Consider the following 23,948-nt stretch of genomic DNA (forward strand, 5'->3'; position numbering starts at 1 on the left):
TAGAGAATACCACGAATATGTGGAGGTGGCGGGGAACGAAATAAAAGGAAAAAGGTTAGACTGAAGAACAACGTATCCTGGTTTTATCTGACAAAATTATGAAGTGTACCCAGAATTTTATTGAAGGTAAGGAAATAGAAACGTCCCACAAAAGTTTCCAAACTTTTCTAATGAATTGATTCAGAAGGTATGAATCCTTTACACAGTGTGGTTGTGCATACTTTCACTGTTATTTCACTTTTAAAGCAGAATTCACCAGCATTTTTAATCCTCTCTGACTAATGTGACTTTTAGTGCAGGTTTCTAGCTTCAGATTTATTTTAGCTCTGATTTTGATCATCTCATTTTGTTTCCACTGCAATGGAGGGTCAAGCACCCAGGTAACAAATTCAAGAATCAGGAAATATAAAGAAAAGTAAGTGTAAGAAAACAAATAAATGCTGTCCAGTTTTCTTTCAGGATGTTCAGTTTCTTTTACTGGGTTCTCTAATATTCCAGAAACTAGCTATGCCTTGTGTACAGACCTTATTTGTTCAATCCTTCCAAACATGATCCACTTTCTTCCCTGCAACATTTGCATCTAAACCTAAAGACTCAAGTATTAGCAACAGAATGACGAAATACAGTCACTCATATCTGCAACATGGTGCTTCTACCCTCTGCCCAGGACCTAAAAGATAAAAGAATCCGTACTAACAGCTGCCTTATGTAAATCAACAAAGAAAACAGATTATAGGTGGGAAGAAAAGATGCCCTGCAGATCTTCACAAGTAGCAGTGAGGTAATTCCTGTGAATTTGCCCATGAACTGCAACAAAGGGAAGAACTGGTAAGAAACTAGTGATCCAGATCCACACACTGGCTCCCAAACCTTATCAGAGCCCCCAAATGCCTCTTCTCATACCAAATTGGCAAGAAAATTTTTCATTTTATTGCAAGATTATTCTGACACTCTGACCTAAGTCTGCTTTAACATGCGAATGAATATACTCTGTTGGGATTTGCAACAAAAGTCACACTGATGACAAAACAGTTCTAAAAGAACTGAAAGGAGGTGAACAGATACCACACTCATCCCAGTGACAACACAGCACCTTTTGCTCAGTAGCAACTTATATTTCATGACTGATCTTCTACCACAAAAGAACTCGGTTCTTTAGAGCTATACATCACCCCCCCTTCCCCTCCTTTTTTTAAATAAAGGATCAGAGCTGACAATGAATTGGGTATAGTGTAATTAAAAGTTCTTGAAGGAAAACTTGTAAAGCCAAAGAGATACAGTAGTCCAACAGACGATATATGGGCTATATTCTTCCTGCAAGTGATGAATGAACAACTATCTTGCCTTCTTTGCAATCTAAGACAGTGGAAGCCTGTTCGACACACATCAGTTTCCTAAAAGATGGAGGAAGTATCACTGTCATCACACCTTCCCCCCATCCACAACACGTTTTTCTTTTTAAAAGCAAGAAAATCTCATGGATAGAAAAGCAGCAGGAATCACCTTCATGAGACAACTAAAGTAATTTTAATACTCAAATTCATCTCTGCAATGAAATTTATTTTTTTCCCATGTGCAGCATGCAGGATCTATTATTTATGAAGTCTGAAAAATCCTGAGGGTTTTAGAAAGGAAAAAAGCGATTCAAGTAAGTTACTGATTTAGATATCAAATGGAAATAAACAAAAATATTATGGCACAACACAGCATAATATAAAGCCTGGGGTATTACTGTCTGCATACCAGTAAGATTTCTTGCAAGCTCGATAATCTCTCAGGGGAGCACAATACTAACAGTGGAAACTTTGCCAACAACAACAGAAAATGCTACTAAAACTTCAAAGTGAACAGAATTGGTACATTTGATAGGTTTTAGCCAAGTTGGCTAATGAACTGAAGATCTGGAAATAAAGTTACATGATTACAATGGGTAGACATTTTCCCACTTGTCAAATAAATTTCTGGAGACCTAGTATTGTAACAATAACACAAAGGAATAGGTATTTCCGATGCTAATATAAAGAGCCAACAGGCTGAAATCACTGCTGCACAGGCACATGAACCCATAAAGCAATGCGATAAAAATGCATCCAAAAAGGGCACAATCTTTTTTTTGTTTGTTTCTAAGATCCATCCTTACTATAAAACACAAAACACATAAAAACCCATCAGTATTGCAACAATCAAAGGTTAGTCAATTTTTCCCTTTCCCGTCTGTTATCCTGCCCATCCCACAAGAAAAACTAGTGGCGATACAAAAATTAAAAGAATTTAAAAATGGCAATAATATAGCACAATGAATTATTTATTTATTTATTTTTAAGCAAAAACAACTGAAACTGAAGTCACTTCATACAATTGTGTCCCTTCTTCATATACAAAAGTTGTGGAAAAAACAAGTAAGGAGTTGCTACAGCAGTGGAACAGACCTTCTGAAAAGGGGGACCAACTGGTTTTCAGCCAGAAAATGTGCTTAACCTCAGACCTCCGATTCCTGCTTTGTTATCTGCACTGCCCCAGACCTACTGGGCAGCAGTAATAGAGCTCCATCTTCAAACATTTGTGAAGTTAGGTATCAGTATGTAGAAGTGGTTTCATTTCTCATCATTCTATTTGCTAACTTCAAAGAGCTGCCCACCTTTTTCCAACAGAAAGCACAGCTTGCTGGGATCTTCTAAGTAGCTACAGTCCCCCAACATAAGAAAACAGGCATTTTTCTATGTTGTTTCCCAAGATCACCCAATGTGGAAGGGTCCCAAAAGTAGCAAGCCTCAATATTAGCCATATAGTACAAACTATCCCAAAACACCAATGTTTTACAAATACTGGTTTAGCGAAACTGGCCCAGATGTTAGACTTTGTCCAGATCAAATAATGAACAGACCAAGACAGTAAAAACCTAAACCTTGGTGTATCTTACTCTTCAATATTAATATTATCTGCTTCTAAAAGCAACAAAAAGCCAAAACCCCAATAAAACTAATGACAAGATTTAAAACTTAAACTCTAAAAATTGTTTTTGGAATCTATCCCTAGTCCGAAGATGGAACCAATTACTTTTCACTTATTGGAAAAGCAATCACTTAACCAAAACCCAGAAATTGGAAGCCAACTGACTCCCCAAAACTAAAATAACTAGCTCTACACATCCCATCTTCCAGCTGCAGGTTTAAAAACAAGTCAGTACTTTCAAGTACTCAGCTTTTTCTTGCAATGCTTTGTTAACACCAACACACAAAGTAAGATTACTAACCGTATTCTTACCTATAAGTCAACACGTTCCCTGTGTATGCTTTGAGTACATCTATGACAGTGATGCAGCTTTTGTTTTAGCATTTTTAAGTCAGTAAGGTTTTACGTTCTTTTCTTACAGCCATCTCTTTTCTTGTTCTCATTCTTTCCTACAGGCCTTAGTGGAACACAACCAAACGCCATGTGATCACCCTGGGCATGTGCTGAGACAAGGAATTCATCAAGTAACATACAATGAAATAAAATCACCACAACTGCCTGCTTCTCTTCTCTTCCTCTCCCATTCCCATCGGGAGAAGTAGCCCATTAAATGGAAAGCCAAGCCAAGACCAACGATGAGGCAAGGAGCCGCTATAGAAGAAAGTAAACGTTTATAAGAGCACATTCACTTTTCAATTGAAATGCTCTGTTCATACTGAGGTTTGTCATTATGAAGCAGTAGCTGCAGGATTAACCTTATTCTTAAAGTTACCAACGCTCCAAAGATTATTCAGCATTTGAGAAATGTTATTAAGTTCACTAACAAACTATACGAAACTATTCAAGGCAACTTCTCTCCCTAAGCTTTTGATCTTAAGCCTGAAGTAGCTCTCAAATGAAACCCCTTTTCTTCTTCCATGAGATATCTCAAGACGCACCATGGTTTTCAACTTGTATAGCAGCATGCTCTACTTTCTGTAAAAGACAGAAAGCATCAACCACCACTTGGTTTCTGCAAAGAGTGTGTTCAAAGACTTCTTTCTGAGCATCTTTTTCTGGGATGGTCATTTCTGGCAGACAATCTTACAAAAACCCATAAATATAACAGAATGTGCCAGCTGTTTGCCAGATTCTGCTTCCCTGTGCTCTACACTTCTATGAACTGTCAGGACACAAGGTGAAGCAGATTTAAAAATCTCACATCACACCATTTTATTCCGTAGAGTAAGGAACAGTAGTGATCAGATCAAAACAGAAGAAAAATAGAGTGAAGATAACTCGAAAGATCAGTGCAATGAGGAGATTGTTTTACTTGCCCCATATTCTCCTGCCTCCAAAGAGTCAGGATTCATGCTTGAAAATGAATTTTCTCTTCAAAGTTTCTCCTAATTCCTGATAAACTATGCCAGACCTGATGCTGTAAACATTTTTGGATAAGATTTGATTCACATTTTCGGTATGAAAAATTGGAGCTTAATTTTCAAAACTACACGACTTTAAAATAAAAAACTGAGGTAGGCTACAATTGATTAGTTCTGAGATCACGTCTTAGTTTTCACTTGGCCATCTCCCTACTTCAGTCAAAGCACAGAAGATCAGCAGCAGCTTCAATCTGTCATTCAGGAGGCAATGCTCCATGACGTTTAGCTGCACACTTGCAGTAATGCACTTTTATTGCTCGCCCGTTTTGGAAACCAGCTGTATTTAGTAAGTGCCAAGCATGTGCCTATTCCTACTGCTCCATTCTCTTCTCAAAAGGTTTGGGTCTTTCACTCAATTTTTGTTACACACTGAAAAATGTGGTCGTGGCGTTTACACCCAAATATTCCATCTAAGGAAACACAATTGTAAAAGACTGATTCTCCACCTTTTGAGGCCTAAAAATATTTAGAGGTATTTATCTGAAACTGCCATGATCACAAATTTTCATCTGTGGAAAAATATAACTTCTCGATTGCAAAATAAAGTAAACCAAGAAGCTGTTCACAGAGCTTTCAATCACAGAGAAACATCAGAAAACGTGCCTTTCAAGCCCATATATGGGTAAGCTGAAGTATCAGTAAATACCAATGCAGTGTGATACTGAGAAAGAAAGCAAGTATCTCAGATACTAGACCCATTTTTTGCATTGCTTGCAACTCCTTCATGATGATCAAAGCCCTAGTTTGCTAGTTCTAATACAGCAAGAAGACATAATCCACCCCATTACACTTAAAGATCATCTCACCCACATTGAAAAGACAAACATGTATTAAGACTTAACTACCAGCTCATCTCTTTCAGAGCATACATAGCTAGCTCTGCAAGGAAAGAACACAGGTTTTCCGAGTCTCACATTGTCAAAGTAAATTTGTATAATTAAAAATATGCCTTGGAACCCTAAACATGGAAATGACAGAAAAGTAAGCGTTCACCTAGACTCTTCTCCACATACAGGAAAGGAGACGTGCAAATGATATTTTTGGCATAACGATAGCAAACACTGGAATAGCAGCAACTTGCAATGATAGCAGATTTAAAATAAAGCTGTACTTTCTTATGATGCCAGAATTTCGAGCATTATTCATAATTTCAGTGTAAAAACTCCAAGTCTACAAATGATTATTAAATCAACCATTACAGAATCTCATTTTTGACTCACAGTACCAGATCAGTGATCACCTGCCAGGTACTAGAAGTGTGGCACTGTAAAACATGAAATGAAACTTTAACCATTATCTTGTATTTTGCTAAAAAAAAGAACACAGCTTTTGAGAAAAACAGAATTACAGCTTAAGATGTAAGAGAATATTGTAAAGTAAAGAAATAGAGTTTTGTAAATTTATCAGTGCAATTTTCCTTGTTCTCCCCAGACAAGTGATTGTTTTGACTAGGGCTTTAAACAGCCGAGCAGCCCGAGTATTGTTGTTGTTATTACCGTTATTTCTGGAGCACTTAACTACACTTTTTAAAGTATTCATAAACTATAAACTCCTATGTAGTCAGTATTGAAAGCAATTCGCCAAGCAGCAAATTATTAATCAAAGTTGTACATTTCTGCCATATGTTATTTCAACTCACATCTTTTGTACCGAGACTCAGAATAATTGCTTTGCAGATTTCCAAACAACTAACATGTCTAACACCAGCCATCCAAGAAGCGATGCCAGCCCTAGGAAATGATTTGCTGGCCCTGGAGACTACAGTTCAACCCTTCTGGCTGCCAGATAAATCAGGCTCAATCCCAGCTGCAGACAGGTCCTTTAGTAGTCCTAAGAGCCTACCCCTCCCTATTTTAAAGGGCTGTAAAGAGTAAAAACACACACAAGCAAACCTTTTCATACTGAAAAAATAGCACAGCATGAAGGAGTTTTTTTTCTTTTTTTTAATGTGATGGATGGAACATTGCACAAAAAGCCCATCCACTGGCAGCAATTTGGAGGCAAGAGAAATTACTCAAGTAAAGACTATTTTTAAATATGAAGACAAGTCTTTCTTGAAAAGGAAGGATGTACCAAGGCCATGGGCTAGTCACATCAATAATGGGACAAGCAAAATCCAATCTATAACAAGGACTGCCTGAAGAAATGTGTCAGTTATTTATTATAACAAATGAAAGTAGAAGCATGAGATTCTTTAAGAGTATGACGACAGACGTCATTTGAATTCAAATGCATCTTTTAGAACTGTATGGCAGAGATCATTAGAAACAGAAAAAAAGTATTTTAGTATTTTGTTCAAGTTTGCATTTCAGGATTTAGTGGATGCTACAACATTAAGTGCACCACGTCTAAATACTAAACAGCTACGGCATTCAAAGGCTTAAGGAAAGTGACAAGTACTTGCAACTTCATTCAGACTTGGTCTGTAAGCCTGTGCTAAATTTGTACTCGGGTTGATGTTTCTATTACCACTACTTGTCTCAGCCCTATTCCAAATGAACTTTGTGCTCCTTCCAACCTCTGAGAGGACACGAAAGCACTAAAAGCAGAGACGTGACCATTAGGAGTTCTGTCCAGGTTAAGGTAAAAGTCATGAGATTTGGATCAGGCTTGCAACAAAATTCTTTGTGGCTACCAAAAAATTGTCAGTAACAAAGACAGGATACAAAGCTACATGAAGCTTAATTTACTAATGGGAGAAGAGTGCCCAGTAATGCTTAGGTGGCTCAGAGCACAGCTGAAGAAAAGCCACTTCTTTACACTGCTCAACTTCAGCCTCGACAAGCTGTGCGCCCGCTACAGCTGCCAGGTCTGCTGGAAGTTCACCAGGTTCATCTGGTTGTGCTTTACAGCGCACTCTGAAATTTAAGCAGCAGCTCCTATGCCAAAACAGTTGGCCAACCTCATGTATTTTTTCAGCAGAGTATCTTTTGGATCCCACTGCATTAATATTTTAATAGCACTGTAAGAATCGTACAGTAAACCATCACCACGTGCAGAAGGAATTCTTACATAACTCCTGCGATGGAAAAGATACACCACCTCCAACAAGCAGCCTTGTTTCCTTGACCTTAAGCAAAGATTTCCAAACCCCAAATGCATCCAGCTCTATGGAACAAAAAGCTTATGTCAAGTTCTTTTACAGTTTCTTCATTTATTTACAAAAACTTAGCTTTCCAAAGAACGGCGTATCCAGTGGATACCGCTGAATTAAAAAAAAAAAAAGTAGCTGACACGCATGCCTCAAAGTATCCCTATAAAACTTCCTTGACAGGTGACAGACTTCACAATTACAGACACACACACTTGGCTTATAAGTTCAGAAACATAAGTGGACTCAGCTGCATCTGGACAAGTCTGCAGGGTCAGCATTTGCCACAGAAGAACTCGAAAAATCTGTACTGGTGTTCATCCTCTGGGGCTTTACTGGGGAGTGAAAGCTTTAGGTTACTGTCATAGCTACACAGTGAACGACCCGTAAATCAGATGGATTTCACTGCAGTTCTGGTTCTTCTTCTGCCACCTGTTCATATCAAGTAGAACACCATTTCTTGGATATATTTATTGTTTTCTGTAACTTTATCCTAAAAAAGCAAGTGTTCACACTACCTGCTTAATTAAGAACATGAACAGCAGTCATAAAAAGGTAAAGAAAAAATGTTTATCCCCCCTCAAGATTAGTCTCACTTGCAAACATACACATTTTTAAAATAACTCTCAAAATCCAACCTTTTTCTTTTGGGGCTGCCTGCGCAATAAGGATACCAACCCTTGTCAGAAACCCCAGCCACTAAAATGTCAACTTAAGACAGCCTTTCCTCAGAAGTCTGAAGAGTTTGGAATAAAGACATCATTCATCAACGTATTTCATGTCAGCAATAGGGTACAAAATAATTGTATTGGTTGGGTAGTGCACAGGAAGACTGACCCCCTTTAAATTTACAGGAGTCACGTTTTAATTCAAAATACTCCCAATGTCTGAAAGCTGCCTGTTAGTAATCTTACACAGTTCAACCGTGATAAAAGGGAATCTTGAAAATCTTGACTTTTAATTAGTGTCAGTTTTTCTGTATGTAGAAGTAATATCTCGGAGCTCTGCTAAGACGAAGCAGGATTTAACTGTCCAGTGAACGCAAGCACAAAGGTTAAAAATAATCATTATTCATTCACAAAAGCATTCAGCAGACATCATGCAGATGGTACAGCAGGAGGATCAGTGCTCTCAAACTACAACTGCACTAACAATTGCTAGTATTTACTGAGGCAGAAACTTTAGCTCTTCTTTATGTGAGCCAAATAAAAGCTGAAGAAAATTAAACTTGAAGATGTGTGTGTGTGTGTGTGTGTGCACGTCTGTGTGTAATCAGTGCAGGAGCAACGGCAAACATCACTTAATGGGGAGCAAGAAAGCTGCCTTTAAAAAGAAAAGCAGTCCTTGCAGACCTTTGAACCTGCAGTCACAGGATCACAGTTACCTAAGCTAAACCCTCCCACACACATTCAACTTCCCTGGTTCATTCATCACACAGACAATTGCACTTTCCAGAGCTGAATTTAATCACTTAATACAGCAGGACAATATTTTAATGATGATCTTTCATAAAGATACTAACTTAACCCATGCAGAGAAAATTAATTATTCAGCTGTAGAGTGAAAAGTCAGAATTAACTTTTAAATTTGAAACAGGCTGACAGCAACTAATCCCCAGCAGCAGCTACGTGTCTCTTGAAAAGCATGTTCCCACAGCATATACCACTTCACATTTTGGGCATCAGGGCCAAAGTACAGATGTCTCCTTTGATCACATATAGAGAGAAGAGACTTAAAATTCCTACCAAGTATCTAAGAAATCTCCAAATATAGCTACTGTGTATTGTAGCTAACTAACTATTCTCCCTTTTGAATCAATGATTTTAACTTATATGCAGTTGAAATCTACAGAGCATTCTTCCCTGTAGCAATGAAAGAACTCTGAAGAAGAGTTTTCAGTAGATTTCTATTTCTGCAAATGAAGACTTTGCTAGTTTGTGAAAGGCCTCAGTTATTTTCTGTATTCTAAACTGGAGAGGAACATCAAGAGCTTCTTGGAGTACCTTCTAGCTTCTCTTGTGCAACTCGGCTCTCACGGGACAGTGCCCCCATCTACTTTCCTCTGTCAATTTAATGTTGCCTGAGTTACTAAAGATCTGGTTTTATGAGCACTTGATAATCCTTTTTCAAAGTAACTACACTCAGCAGTAACTACACTTGTCTTGACACAGTTCAGACCAACATGGTTTCTGAGTGAATAGTCCGTCAGTCTCAGTAAACTTCTGGACCATATCACCTATAAATATTTGAGCACCCTTTAAGAGAAAACACGGCAATATTGTATCTTTTAATGGTACCAAAAAAGTAAACAGTCTTGTACCAAAACAATAAGCAGTTTTTTAATTATTGCCTCTCGAGAGGTTCAGAGTTTTTAAGACTTTTAGGATGTGAATGACTTCTCCCTCTTAAATCCTAGATTTGCACAGAGCAAAACAAACAGAAAACCTTTTGCATTCATCATAGACATGGAAGGCACTTAAGCCAGCTACTAAGTAAAATCCTCCAAACAACCTTCAGGGAATAGCTGTATTTCACCTGTGGAATCAAAGCTGCTTTTGTTTCCAGAATTTACAACACATTGAGCCAAATGATGATTTCATTGTATTCCAGATTATTCTATTGAAAAAACAGCAGCTTAAAAACAATTATTTTCATGTAGAGTAACTTGTTTCAACATTTTCAAAGATGCAAACCTGCAGGTAAGTTCTCAGTAAAATTTCGTTATGGAGAAGAAGGTAAAGGTTATATGTGCGAAGGAAAACACCACATCTGAGTTCTTACCGTTAGTGTTATTTTATAGATGGTCATATGGATGTGAAATCACTTACCCACTGCGATGGAGCAGGGTAATTCAACCCCTAAGACCAGATTAATTTCCCTGATGTACAATTCAGTGTCATATCCTAGTTGGCAATGGAGACTTCCTCAGTGTGCAACTGTTACCAATTACCAGACCACTTCACACAGAAGGTTTCAAAGCTTCCAGGAGGACAAGCGAGTGCGTGAACTTAGGGCCGTCGCTCCAGAGCAGCTGCTACTAAGCCCAGCCCGGAGCCTCCTCCATGCCATGTACAAACATGTACGCTCCTGCGGGACCAGCAGCCCTGAGCTGCCGCGGCCAACTGAGCTGCTGAAGCAATTTGCTCACTTATCTTCAGTCTGAAATAAGATGCCGCTACAAAGCTGTATATTAAACTGTAATTGAGAAACACTCTGGGATGGAAACTAGATCCAATAGCCATGGATCGTTTCCGAGAGTGTCCCGAAGTAAGAGGCTAATCTTTAAACTATCGATTCGGACACAGTGGAGGTTACGTTGGGAAAGCTCCTGATGAGAAAGAAATGGAACTAAAAGTCTCCTGTAATGGGAAGTTTTATGCCAAAACATTGTACCAAATGATCTCAAGAAAAGATTTGCTAACTCGAGGCAGTTTTTAAAGATGTTTTATGCATTGCCAACTGCTTTCAAATGTAAAAAGCATCTCAGAATCTGTCTGCTTTCAGATAATTAGGATGTGAGACAACACACCAGGGAGGCAGTTATGAGAGGAATTCAATTTTCCTCTAATCCAGCACAGAATCTGTCAGGTTTTTGTCCCCAGGATTTTGCAAAAAGAAGAATGGGTTTTTATACGTGAATTGGGTTTAACCGACGGTGATTAAATACGGTATATGTTACTTTCCAATAACAGTGCTAGTTTAAGCTTCCCCTTATAGGTTTTTTTTTTGTGTGGTTTTTGGTTTTTTGTTGTTTTTTTTTTTGGAGTGAAAGAGGAGTTTCTAGGCTGTTAAGTTACATAAAATTAGGATAAGAGCTTGAGAATTTTATACAAAGCTGTGGAGTGTGACATAAAATGTAAGAGCTAGGTTAGCAGAAGATGGATTTTCTCTGGAATTTCTCTCTAAAAAGTGAAAGAGCATAGAGGGGTTCTATGAAATTTTCATTTCATTAAGGTATCTAACTCATTTTCTTTAGAAATGGCAAACGTCAACAAGTAATTATAGCTGCTGTGAAGGACCTCCACTGATGTGTTAATCATCAAAATAGAACAATTTCAGACTATAACAACTCTCTAGGTTGTAAACATCACTTAAGAAAAACCTTATCCTTCATCTCCACAGGCAGAGATGACTGCCTCACTAATCCATTTATTCACACCGTTATTGAGAATGGTTGCATTAAGTGTGGGCACCAAAGGCTTGCTGGATAAGCACCCCCTGCTCAGTTTCTCTGTACTGAATGGGTGACCCAGCCTTAAGAGGAGACAGCTGAGGACACCTTGACAAAACTGAATGAAACAAGACAAACCGCAAGCACACAAGCAAAACACTGGGAGAGAAACACTTGCTTTGGTGCAAGACTTCAAAGGAAAGATTATTCACGAAGATGACCTATTATATCCCAGCTAATTTTGATGACCTATTATCTCAGCTAATTTTATCTCCCTGCTCCTGCCCTGATCCCATCTTAGGGAGCAAGATTTGCTGAGTTACAAAGGACAGGAGCCAAGGACATTCAAAAAGAATACACAAAGTGATGCAGAAACAAATTCCTTGGTGGTCACACTCTGCTGCTAATGCAGCTCAACATTAGCCTGTGAGCAGCAGCATTAGAATTGGTGGAGATTAATTGTCATAGCAAAATAAATAGTTCAGGAAGGAACAAACAAGTGATTGAATTGCTCTTCTTCGGTCCCCATCTGTATCACTTGAGCTGGCCAAGTAATCTAAAAGTTCTGAAAACTGAATTTGCAAACTAATCTATGAACTAGTGATACAAAAGTAAGAGGACAATAAAATCCGAAACAGCCACCACCTCTTGGTCCTGATGGTTTCTTTAGAAAAGTATGTCAAAAAAAAAGCATTTAGAAAAAAAATGTAAATTAAACTTTTTTGTGTGTATGTCTGTGTTGTCCCATTACGTGATATTACAGAATATCATCCAGGAGAAGGTCACGACCGGCATTATAAACAGCTGTCCCCTTGAAAACTGAGCAGAATTCTGCATGCTGAATTCTCTCAGCAGGAGTGGCAGTAATTGCCGTTCCTAAAACCACAGTGATAAACTATCGCAAATACTGAACCGTGCTTTATTTATAAGCATTTGGGAGAAGTACAGAGCATGCTGAGACAAGGAACTTGGTCTCCCTAGCAGTACTCAGACCAACACGGTGACGACCTCAAAGTACTCAGAGCAGAGTCATGCTATCCAAGAAAACCAGCAGCACGTTTTTATTATGTTGAAAAAGTGCTTTCTCCTGTTCTATTAGATGTATTTCATTGATTGGAACCACACAGGTTACATTTTCAAGAGGGAAACACCTGCTTGAAAAGCGTTCCATGCCTGTTACTGACTTCACCATTAAATGTATTTAGGGCTCAAAACATAGAACATCAACTAATGAGTACATTTACTTAAGACAACACCACAAATACGCTAGGGAACAAGTTCTTACCTGGGAATCTATTCTCCTGCTGTGTTCCTCAGTTTAAAAACAAAAATCTCTCCAAGGCTGTAACTTCCCTAGAAAAGAAGGTTCAAGGAGACAGGAAAGGAGAAAGGAAAGACAAGCCAGGAAAACTTTCTAACCACACTTTATCACAGACAAAATGTTTCAGCTACTTAAGAGGCTTCCCAAACAATATTCCCAAGGCCCTCACGCATACTGAAGACCCCTCACAATTGCCACAGATTTGCTTTTGGTCAGGTTCTCCTTTCCTGTCCCTCAACTTTTTAAAGACACTTCAAAGGAGATCAAAAGGCTTGGAAGAAGTTGAGTTGTTTAGTCTGTAGAAGAGAGATGGGAGACTGGGTCTCATTCTTCAAACACAAACAGTCAGTATGACAACAGGACTAAACTGTTCACCAGGTCTACTGCAGACAGGAAAAAGCAAGAAAGATTTAAGTTGGACATTTGGAAAGCTTTCAAGCAAGAGTAAAGGACTGAACAGATTGCCTATGGAGGTTGTGGAACATCCATCATTGGAAGGTTTTAAAAACAGGTTAGGCAAATGTATCAGAAGCAATTTAGGTAGAGTAGATGAGAATGAGCTTGAGATCTTTTGCTCCCCTTCTGTTAAAGTCTTTTTTTTTTTTTAAATGCTGGGTATAAAGAAAAGACTCTTTTATATCCCTGTGTTTTAACTTTTAAAAATAAGCAGCAAATCTGCCTTTATAATTATTTTTCCACATATTCAAGTGCGATAACCTGGAAGAACAAAACACAAAGATTTGCTAACTGTGAAAAGCAGGAAAAATAAACCACCTGTGAAATAAAACATCAATATATTCATTTTACACTCATTCTGAAGAAACTGACATATAAATCAATTTGCAAAACTGACCAAGTAAATAACTATTTGGAGAGATCATAGGAACTTTAGGGAGAAGTTGCACAGTCCCTGCACCAAGCATCTTCTCCAGACCTTAGTCTGATGAAGAAATTGCTTGGCCTGGACCAACGACAGCAGTGCTAGAGGCCCACCCAGCAGCCCCCACTTTGGGGCACACCGCAACATATCTTTGACTTCTGATGACAGATCAGCTGAAAATAGACTAAACCGAAGAGACATCCTTATTGGAAAGATATTCCACACCAAAAAGTCCTTTTCGTAAGTTCCTCTTAATCTATATCTTGATTGACGTCTTTACTATACAACATATTTTTTAACCCAAAGAAAGAGAAACAGATTGTAAAGTTCATGTTAGAGCTGTAGCAACTTTATCCATACAAGTGTAGTCAGGGAGAAGAATGCTAACTCACTCTTGGTTTGGATAAGACAACTATTTTTCATAGATTGTACTGGCTAGTAAAGAAATAGAAGATAGAGAGAAGATACACGAGCAAGAACCGAGGACAATCTAGGCCACCAGTTATCATTTGTATCACAGAGCAGACCCCATTAGGGACAGTTTTAGTGCCTTTATTTTATTCTGGAATTTCACCTGGATTTTCTTCAAACAGGAACCTCTCAAAGAGAAGGGTGCAAGTAAGATTACAGCAATATTGTGTCATCTTTCTTGCTACCTCTTTTAAGCATCACCACAATTCTCTTGCCAGCTTCTAGACCAACAGAAGACAGCCTTACAATACTAACGTAGTGACTCTACACAGTACCTACTACATAGCAGAGAAGCATATGATGATGGATGACAAATCAAATTCCTAATTTATTTTAAGTTACAAATTAGGAATACATTCTTACAGTCTGAATAACTAAAATATGGGAACAGACTGAGATCCCATAGTCTCCACAGACCATCACCAAAACTGCAAAGAACTATTAAAATAAGCATCTGCCAGGAACAGCAGAGGGAGATTTTGGGACATGTGAAAAGAACTAATAACATCAAGGTCCTCTTAAACCATGTTTTATAAGTCTAAGGCAGCAGCAGGTAGGTTACGGTACTCACACTAATTCTAACCAGATGAATCATTGGCAACGTACCTCGAAATTCCTAACGCAGCGGTACTCTGTTTTCTTACTCTCCAGGAGAAAAGAAATTGGGAAAACTCACTGATGACTTACTGATCTGTGGTCACCAAGTCTGGTCAGTAAATCAATTTTCAGTTTTTGCTCAAAAAAAAAATTTATTTATTTATTTGAAGAAAAGCATTTTTCCCAAGCATTAAAAAAAAAAAAAAAAACAAAACAGTTATGTTCATCAGGCTGCTTTGAGACTTAAGACTGTATTCAACAATAGGTAGAGATGGCTTTGGCTACACTGAAGAGAAAAAACAGCTATCAGAGGAACATTCTTGCTACTATTTCATACTAAAGTAACCATGGAAATGAAAACTAAACTTTGATCTCCCCCCTCCCAAGCTCCCACAGGCAAGTACAATAGAAAATCTAACAAGGGTATGTTGGTGACGTTAACAAGAACCATACAGGTAGAAGGAAAGGTTTAGAAGGAAAACTAAATGGGTTACCAAGTTTCTCTGTTGGACTCCAGTCACAGAACTCATATCAGCAAAAGAAACAGGAGAAGCTGTTTGCTTTGCTCACATCTGATGTTCCTAGCAGCTGCCTTCCACACTGGCCACTCCTTTTATCTGTGTTGCCTAGCATTTGAAATTCTTTACGTTTTAGAAAACACTCCCACAGAAGAGACAAATGTCAATGAAATCTCTACATGGCAGCTGTGACATGCAGCCACGAGAAAGCTCAAAAACTTTGATAGAAATCAGATTCCTCTTCCTGCACACTTGATCATTTCCCCTTATGACAACTGCTTTACACTCACTTTTATTATACAGACATTTCTCATCCTGGTTTTAGACATTTATTGGGCTCTTTCCATCTTCCGAATTCAGTCACGTACTCCAATTGATCTAGAATTTACTCATTTGTCTTCTACTCATGTCACTGAGTATCTACCCCTCCCAAAATCAGGATTTCTACAGTGTACTGAGAAGAAAACCTAATACATCTTCCAACTAGCTAATCCAACGCAGCACTCGACCCAAAAAAGCTAGCAGTGTTGGCTAATTATTCACACCACATCACTATTTTCCAAACAAATGGGATGACATGGAGGCCAGAACAGAAGTGAGATGGTTTTTCCTTGCATGAATTCATGTCACAGTCAGGATTATTCATTGCTAAGAAATATTTATAGGTCAAAGGAATTCAAAGCAAATCCACACGAAGCCCCATACTCAAGCCCAGTACCCTGAAGAAGACTACTTGTTAAGTAGGAGGGATTTAGGCTAGACAGGTCTTGATAAAACTTCTGTTTTGCATCAGAATTCATTCTCGCTCTTGCCAAGTTAAGATCCATTCTTCACCTTGATACCATTACTTTTGAGTTCTTGTCCTCCAAAACACACGAGCTACTTCTGCTGCTTTCTTAGGCCTTTTTCAGATAGAAACAAAGTAACATAATCTGAAAGTTTTTTAATCCACTGAATTGGGGGGCAGAGCTGAGAAAGCAAAGCTTGTCCAATTTGATTCTCCTGCTAATCAGCAAAGTTACAAAGAACAGTGATTTTAGAAGTGGCCTGTTGCTTCAGAAAGAATACACAAGTCACTTCAGCTGATTATTTCCTTACATTTTTTATATTATTACCTTACAATACAAACTAGCACAGTGCTATAGGATAAACCGTGCTGTATCATGAACGTATACACATTTTGAAGTATCTTTATAATATTTCTGTCAACTGTTTTCAAAGCTACAGTACAATTGTTTCAGTTGTCCTGAATCTCAATATACTGCAGAATAACGAAAACTTTAGTCCTAACTTTAAAAAAAAACAAACACATTTCTACTTGAGTTTATGGAAGAAAAACATCAGGTTAAGTGACAATCTGGAAACCTTAATCAAATTATTGTGATGACATGTCATTTTAGTTACCAATTCTGATTATTAATCACGTAGCATGAAATTTTGGTGAAAAATATTGCACTTAAACGTATCTATTTCAACATTCTCTAAATTAGAAATCTGTTCTTCAAAAATGCAATTCTACCAAATACAGTATGCAGACAAATTCTCGACCAGGAAGAGAGGAACACTACCAATATACCTCACATCACATAGCATTATTTGTTCGTTAACATTTTGTTGTTCACTAGGAAAAGAACATCCAAGTCAGTATAAAATCAAAAACTACTAGACTAGAATCCCTTGACTGAGCTTCAGAAAATAAAGAAAAAGCCATGAATTAAAGGATATTAAGTATTTTTTTATAAGTAGTTTTAGGACTTTGGTGCTGTTTTTACAAATTTGTGGTTTCATTTTCAATAGGTCTTCAAATAATGTATAATTATTTAAACATAACTGGGGAATAACATAGTAAGTGAATGAACAGGGTCTACAAAAATGGGATGCTGTATTTGATCAGTATTGCTTTGAATTAATATAGAATTCATGTCAAGCCTACCCTGAAACACAAATACTTGTGAGAGGAAAGGAGTACATTGAAAAAAAAATAAAATAAATATCAGAGTTTAAGAAATAGAAAGAGCAGGAAACACTAGGACAACTTCATACTTATTCTGCAGTCATTTTTTCCTCGTTTTGCAAAGTATTAAACTCAGCACAAAGATGCAACAACTGGCTGGGGCTGCTAACGTAACCTAAGGAGCAATAAACCACCAGCCCATCCCTCTCATCCCATCCACGTTTCCCCACAGAGAGATACGAGCTGTACATCAAGCCTGTGAAGAGACCAAAAGCACGGCGATGCTAGCTCTCACTCAGTGAAGTCCATACACCAAAATAACGACCATATATTCATAGTATATCATTATGAATACCATGGTTCCCATCCAAACCCCAACCCCTCGCTCAAATGAAGCCATGGCGAGCCCAACACCACTTCCACGACCCCCTGCCCCAGCAGGGCGACTTCACCCCTCCCCAAAACCCCCCAAACCGCAACCTCTCAGCCCCCCGGCTGCCCCACAACGCCACCCCCGGGCCCGGCGCCATGACGCGGCGCCATGACGCGGCCCCACGGCGGCGGCGAGGGGCGGCCCCGGGGGCGGCTGGGACCACTCTAAGGACACGACGCCACCCTTAGCAGGGAAACTTGGCCGTGCTCTGAGCCAGCCCGGCTCGGCGGCACTCACATGAACCGCACCAACCCGAGCCGAGCCGTGCCCCCACCGGTGCCGCCGCCGCCGCGCACCTCACGGCGCTGAGGGAAGAAGGCCCCCGCCGCCGGGCTGCACGTGCTGACGCCTGAAGCCGCCCCTCACACCCCTTCACGTGTCCCCCCCCCCCCCCCCCCCCCCGCAGCCCAGTGTCGTGACGTTCTTAGCGCAGCGAGAACTGACGAAACGGGGAAAAAAACAGCGCTTTATTTATTTTTTAAGGTTAGAATGAGAGGAAAAGTCAGGCAGCGTACAAACAGCCTCGAAGTGTGGTCCTTCGGGGCTGGCGGGGCGGAGTGTCGCAGGCGGGCGCAGAGGTGCCGGCACCTGCCCCCGGTCGGGCTGGGGCAGAGGCGGGGACCCGTCCTGAGGGGTAGGGGGGCAGATTTAGGGGTTGAGGGGGGTCCCCGCTAGTAACGGGGGGGCTAAGGGGACTGCTCACCGGCCTGGGGTTCGTTTTGGGGCCCCGTGGGGGTCTTGGTGCTTGTCAGTGGGGCGGGGTAGTTATAGGGTTGTTTTCGGGTCATTTGTAGGCTTTTGGGGTCGCTTGTAGCCGATTCCAATTAATTTTTCTTCTCGCCAGAGGTCATTCCCGAGCTTACATGTGTAAGTGACACGGCAACACGGCCGGCTTTATGTGCACAGTGGCAGGGACCCAAATTGCAGGGGTAATCGGGTAAATGTAACAGAATTAAAAGAAATAGCGGGTTTACACCTGCTAAAATCTCTCCTGGGCTGTCAGAATTAGGCTGTGTGCCTCCTTGATGTCCTCCAGGTGTTGGATTTAGGGGGGTTGTTGGTTTGTTTTCCTGTTTTCCTAAATGTTCTACCTGCAGATATGAAATTCGGGATGCAGCTAAGCCTCGCTGTTACACCTGCCCTTCGCAGCAGCGATGGCTTAATCTCCCTGCTTTATGTAGTTGCACTATAAATGCCTTGAACAATGGTATTAACCCTTATTACACAACTCCCACATACAAGACAGAGGCTATGACAAAATTTTTCAACTACTGCTGAGAAAGAACGCTTTTTCATGTTTGTTCATGGCTGTATTCCACTTGACTGAAGTGATGCTTGAATATCCCTGCCAGAGTAGGGAAAGGAATTACGATTTCACATCGTCAGGAAACAATTCCTCAAATATTCATCAATCGCTTGTGCCAAAGTCACCGTGACATTTCTCTTTCTTTTCCCCCAAAAATTTTGTAGTCGTAAGAGACAAAATAATGACATTGGATCCTTCACAAAACACATTTTGTATTTTCCATTAATCTCAAATTGAGTAACTGTTAAAATGAAAATTTTGACACATTTATTTATTATATAAATAGATGTGCTGAATTGCTGTAGTTGGAATCTAAATCAAAGTGTTTAGGCAAAGTGTGCCTACGCTTATGATTTTGATACAGGAAATAATGCTGCTTGTTGTGTTCTGTTCTTGTGTTTTTGTTTTTTGTTTTAGTTTAGACAATTTTAGGAGAAAAAAAATATTTAAATATGCTAAACATTCTGTCACTATTTCCTCTTGATTCTATTGTTATTCTTTATTTGTAGATGGAATACTTCTTACTTAAATGAATGTCAGAATAGTTGGGACATTTTAAAAAAAGGGACATACTGGTGTTATTCCCAAGGGGAAGGTGTTTAATAAAAAACGATGCTGTTTACATTTAGAATCTTAGGCAGTCTTATAGAATGTCTGTAGTACAACAGTGTTGTTTGCAGTTGGTATTTGTACTGCAAACAAAAACAGATTTATGAGGTGAACTAAACGTTATCTGCAGTCCCTCTACCCTGCAAGAATAGAGCTGATAGGTTAATATTTTTGTTGATTATTTTTAATTACTTCTGTGAAGCAAACTACGTCCCTGGTCATTGTTGTGATTGTCCTAACAAACTCTTATCTAGGTATAAAGAATTAGCACAAAACATATTTTGTGAAATATTTTCTTTTTACGAAACGGTCTACTGTGCTGAAAATGCTGGAATTTCATGAAAAGCGATGTAAGCATAGGATGTTCAGCTGCTCATCTGAAATTGTTCCTGATTATTTTAAAAAATAATTCCTTAACAGGATTCATTTTAATTATATTTTGTTCTGAAAAGCTACCTTGATAAGCCAAGGAATATGAACATCCAGGTACTCAGGAGGCATTTAAATAACTAGCCACTTCACAACACATTGCAAAGTGTTGTTAACTGTATTTATTCCTGCACATGGACTCTCTAGAAACCACAGATACATATCACAGGATGGATTAATTCTGTCCAGTCTGGCTGTACATGCAATACCTGCTTCTGAGAGCCAAATGTTTGGTGGTGGTGGTGGTGTGTTTTTTTTTAAGGACAAGGTTCTTAGTGTTCATTGACTCAATTGTCTTACCATCGCTTCACGGGCAAAATGATGACTAGACAATGCTAAAACTTGAGTAAAAAAGTTTGTTCTCTGAGAGCAGTAAGTATTCAGAGTAGCAAATAAGGAGCTCAGTAGATGGGGGGCTACCTTTTTTTGTATTTTATTTGTTAATGTTTGGCATGGCAACGCTATCGAATACAAGATTAGCAAAATAGTGCTAATTTGCATGTGAAATAGGTACTTGTAGACATCTGTTGGTGGTGGTTTTGCTGGGAACGTGTGTTTCTGTTTCTGTGTACTGTAAAGGTTTCTAAGGGAGATTTGGATGGGGGTAGTGAGGCAGGGAAGGTCGTTCAGAGGTGTGATGCAAACCAGGCCGCTTCTGGACTTCTAATCTCTATGCCAGACATCTTTTGCAGATGTGGTAGGCTGTCTCTCAAATACTCAATAAGCAGAGCTTTGGAGAGGACTCAGTAATTTTAGATGACACTAATAAGACAAGTCATCGCTTCTTCCTCCATTCTCACTGTTTTGGATTATCAGAATTGAGTTTCCAGAATTCAGTCCTGGAATTGAATTTGCCTTAGCTGTTCCTGGTGTCAATTTAAAATAACAAACTCTTCTTTTTCTTCTTCTCTTTTTATTTCACAGTAATTAGGAAGTTCTGCAGAATATAATTCATTCCTCCAAATTATAAAATTAACGCAATACATGCCTTTTCTATGTAGAAGAGATGAATTTCATGTGTTGAAATTAACATGAGGAGAATGCCCTGAACATGAGGAGAATGTGTAGTACTCTATATTTTTATAGTTGTACCTGACTTTGTTGTGGATTTGGAGAAAGTTTAAAATACAGTTACATGAGATCTTTTTTTCAGGTGAATCTTTAAAATGTATATAACACTTATGTTTGAATTTAGAAATGTTTGTTACTGGAGAAATAATAAGACTGCAAAAAATTTAGTTTAAAAGAACCTTTCACTTAGGCTGTAACTTGTGGCCCTTTTTAAAGATGGAAGAAGGATTAAGCTTTTAGTTTCAGGGTTACTTGGTTTATTTTTCTATTCAGTCCCTGGGATTTATGGAAGATGAGAGTTAAGGATGGAGATCAGAACTTAATTGTAAAATTACCTATTGACAGAACTAGCTCTTTTCCAGTATCAGAGAGAACTTATTAATGTTTGTTTTTGTGGATTCAACGGAATTAACTTTGTAATTAGAACTCTTTTAATGCATACCTTCTAAAATTCTTTCTTGATTCCTTTTAGTGGCCGGCAGGAAAGACTGTTTGCTGTGTGCTTCCCAACCAGATGATACGTCTGCAGTTGTTTCGTTGAAAACATTGCAAGTGGTCTAACTCATCCTTGTAGGCAAAGTGCATCTAGAGTGGAAGAAAAGTTTAATCTCTTTAAATGGTTATTAAACTTTTAATATTCAACATTTTTTTAAATTAAAATTTCCTTCCAAGTGTCAGCTGAAAGCAGATATGATATATTAAGGACTGTCTAGCAGATTATTTTTTCCACGTTAAAGAAGACCTTTCTTACCTGAGTAAATATGTTTTAGACAACATATTGAAGTATTTATATACATATATTAAAAACAAAATACATCACATTGTTTGGTATAAATTTACTCCTTCCGCACACCTCTGCCCCCAGGCTCTGGTTATATTAACATTTCTTTACTCTAAAGTAGTTATTGGAGGACTGATGTGCCAAATAAGGTTATAACTCACTTTCTAAATCAGAATTCTTTCTTCATGGTTAAATATTTTCTTTCTGAAGCCAGGTAGTTCCCTTTGGCACAATGTTTTTACAGGAATCTGGATCTTAACTTATGGTAAATACACAGTTAAAGCTTTCCTATTGGAACTTGCTGTCTGACAATAAATCTTTTTGCTTCCACTTAATCCCATTTATGTTTTTCAGTGGTACATTCTAACTGTTAGTTGCTTTATTGGCATCCTAAAAAATGACTTTCCCAAAATATTAAATATCCATGAATATGAAAACATTGTATCTTTACAAAGAGGACTTTTGATACAAAAATACAAATATAAAAACAACAGTGCCATATTGTATTTTTCTTCTGTATTTAATACAATGATCTATGCTAGAAATTAAAGGACCATATCTCACATTTTTGTTTCTTTGGGCAAAATCCCACATGCACACAAATATACAGCAGTCTTATATTTACTTTGTATCTTACCTCAGGCTGTACTAGTGAAAACAGAAGGTATGCTCTGTAATTTCCATTTGTATAGACTCGGTAAATGTGTCTGGTGTAGGAGGATCTCTGTGCAGCCTGTTAAGGAGAACCCTATCTCAGTTAAGATTCACAAAAACTATTTTTAATGGGATTTTTGTGCAGGTTACAAGGTTGTGATGTTGGCCAAGAGGCCAATAAAATGGTAGCATTTAGCTTCGTTAATGGTCTGTGTATTTTTTGTACCCATTTTTTATTTCTTGAAGCCCCTAAGATGATAAAGAATTATCCCATCTGGTTTGAAAGAATTACGCTGGTTTTGTACTTTAAGCTTTTCCTGTTACTTCTCATATGGGCTTCAAATCCTGTGGGTTCTTCTGCCTCTCCAATTATCCTGGTGCAGCTACATACCTGTTTCTACTCTTTAGAGCTTAGAATTACTGTTCTTTATCTGATGAGAGAGTTGGATGTGCTTTCCACATCGGATGGTGGACTGTTTCTGTTGATTACATACACAGGGGCCTCTGGACTCTGGAGTTGAAGTTAGCTGGATGGTACTCTTCTGCGTAGGCTTGTTGATGAAGTTTTTTTTTTGTTCTGAGGCCTCTTGTCCACTGTGACATGGAAATGCACCTCACTGTCGCAGCTTGCAGGCCGGAGCTCACTAAAGAGCACTTAAGCTTGGCCTTTTTCTCTCTCTTTATGTGCCCTTATACACAAATTTGTGAGTGTTATGGAAGCTGACATACAGAGGAGCCATACTATCTCATGACAGCTTGCAGCGTCTTGATTCACGATCTGGGCAATCCAGAAATGGGTTGAGCAGAGGCTTGATTCCGTTTTTGGATTCTGGTACCTCGTATATCAAATCTTAGCCTGCTGGTAGAAAGAGGCCAGGAGGTTTTATCTGAGGTCTAGCTGATTGTGGAGGTGTCTGCTACTTGTGCATGTTCTAGGTTTTTATATTCTTGAACTGCATAATAGTTGGTTATGGAAAACTGCAGAGAAAATATTTAGCTCACATTAAATGGAAATGCGTAGTTCAGAGTAGTGAAGGTTCAACAAGGTTGTTCCTGCTGGGGAGAAAAGTGGTCATGAAGCTAAATGCTCCTGGAACTGAACTGAAAGCTAACTTCTTTCTCGTGTCTGTCCCACAGAAATATTTAACATCACTTCCCTGATTTGTTATTGAGGTAGTGTGGGAGCTAACGATTTACCTATTGGTATGGAAGGAAATATTGGCAGGACAGAAGACTTGTTACTTGCTAGCTTTAAATACCTGGAACGCTATGGTATATAGATGCTGGAT

The 23,948-nt window shown here is 38.8% G+C and overlaps 2 protein-coding genes and 1 long non-coding RNA gene across 20 annotated transcripts in view; 1 reads left to right on the plus strand and 2 right to left on the minus strand.

Moving 5' to 3' along the window:
- AIMP1 (aminoacyl tRNA synthetase complex interacting multifunctional protein 1) overlaps positions 1-18,177 on the minus strand; it is a 35,440-nt gene extending 17,263 nt beyond the window's left edge. The window contains exon 1 of the mRNA XM_040555856.1: positions 18,047-18,177. Within this exon, the coding sequence (XP_040411790.1) occupies positions 18,047-18,048 (2 nt within the window). The 5' untranslated portion in view covers positions 18,049-18,177. The remainder of the gene's footprint in view (positions 1-18,046) is intronic.
- Positions 12,975-17,772, minus strand: LOC121069556. The gene is made up of 3 exons (XR_005819487.1): positions 17,466-17,772; positions 14,914-14,952; positions 12,975-12,988 (listed from the first exon to the last, which is right to left on the minus strand). It is a non-coding gene; the product is annotated as an uncharacterized LOC121069556 (long non-coding RNA).
- Positions 18,178-18,300: 123 nt separating the features above from the next.
- Positions 18,301-23,948, plus strand: part of TBCK (TBC1 domain containing kinase) — a 107,785-nt gene continuing 102,137 nt past the window's right edge. For 3 of the 18 annotated variants that reach the window (XM_040557109.1, XM_040557117.1, XM_040557114.1), the window contains exons 1-2: positions 18,368-18,443; positions 18,654-18,738. The gene's annotated coding sequence lies outside the window, so the exon portion shown is untranslated. Of the gene's footprint in view, positions 18,444-18,653; positions 18,739-21,696; positions 21,844-23,948 lie in introns of those variants that run through there. The other 15 variants (XM_040557111.1, XM_040557121.1, XM_040557126.1 and 12 more) reach the window with 12 other exon arrangements.

The sequence above is a fragment of the Cygnus olor genome, chromosome 4, assembly GCF_009769625.2.
Source record: "Cygnus olor isolate bCygOlo1 chromosome 4, bCygOlo1.pri.v2, whole genome shotgun sequence".
NCBI lineage: Eukaryota > Metazoa > Chordata > Aves > Anseriformes > Anatidae > Cygnus > Cygnus olor.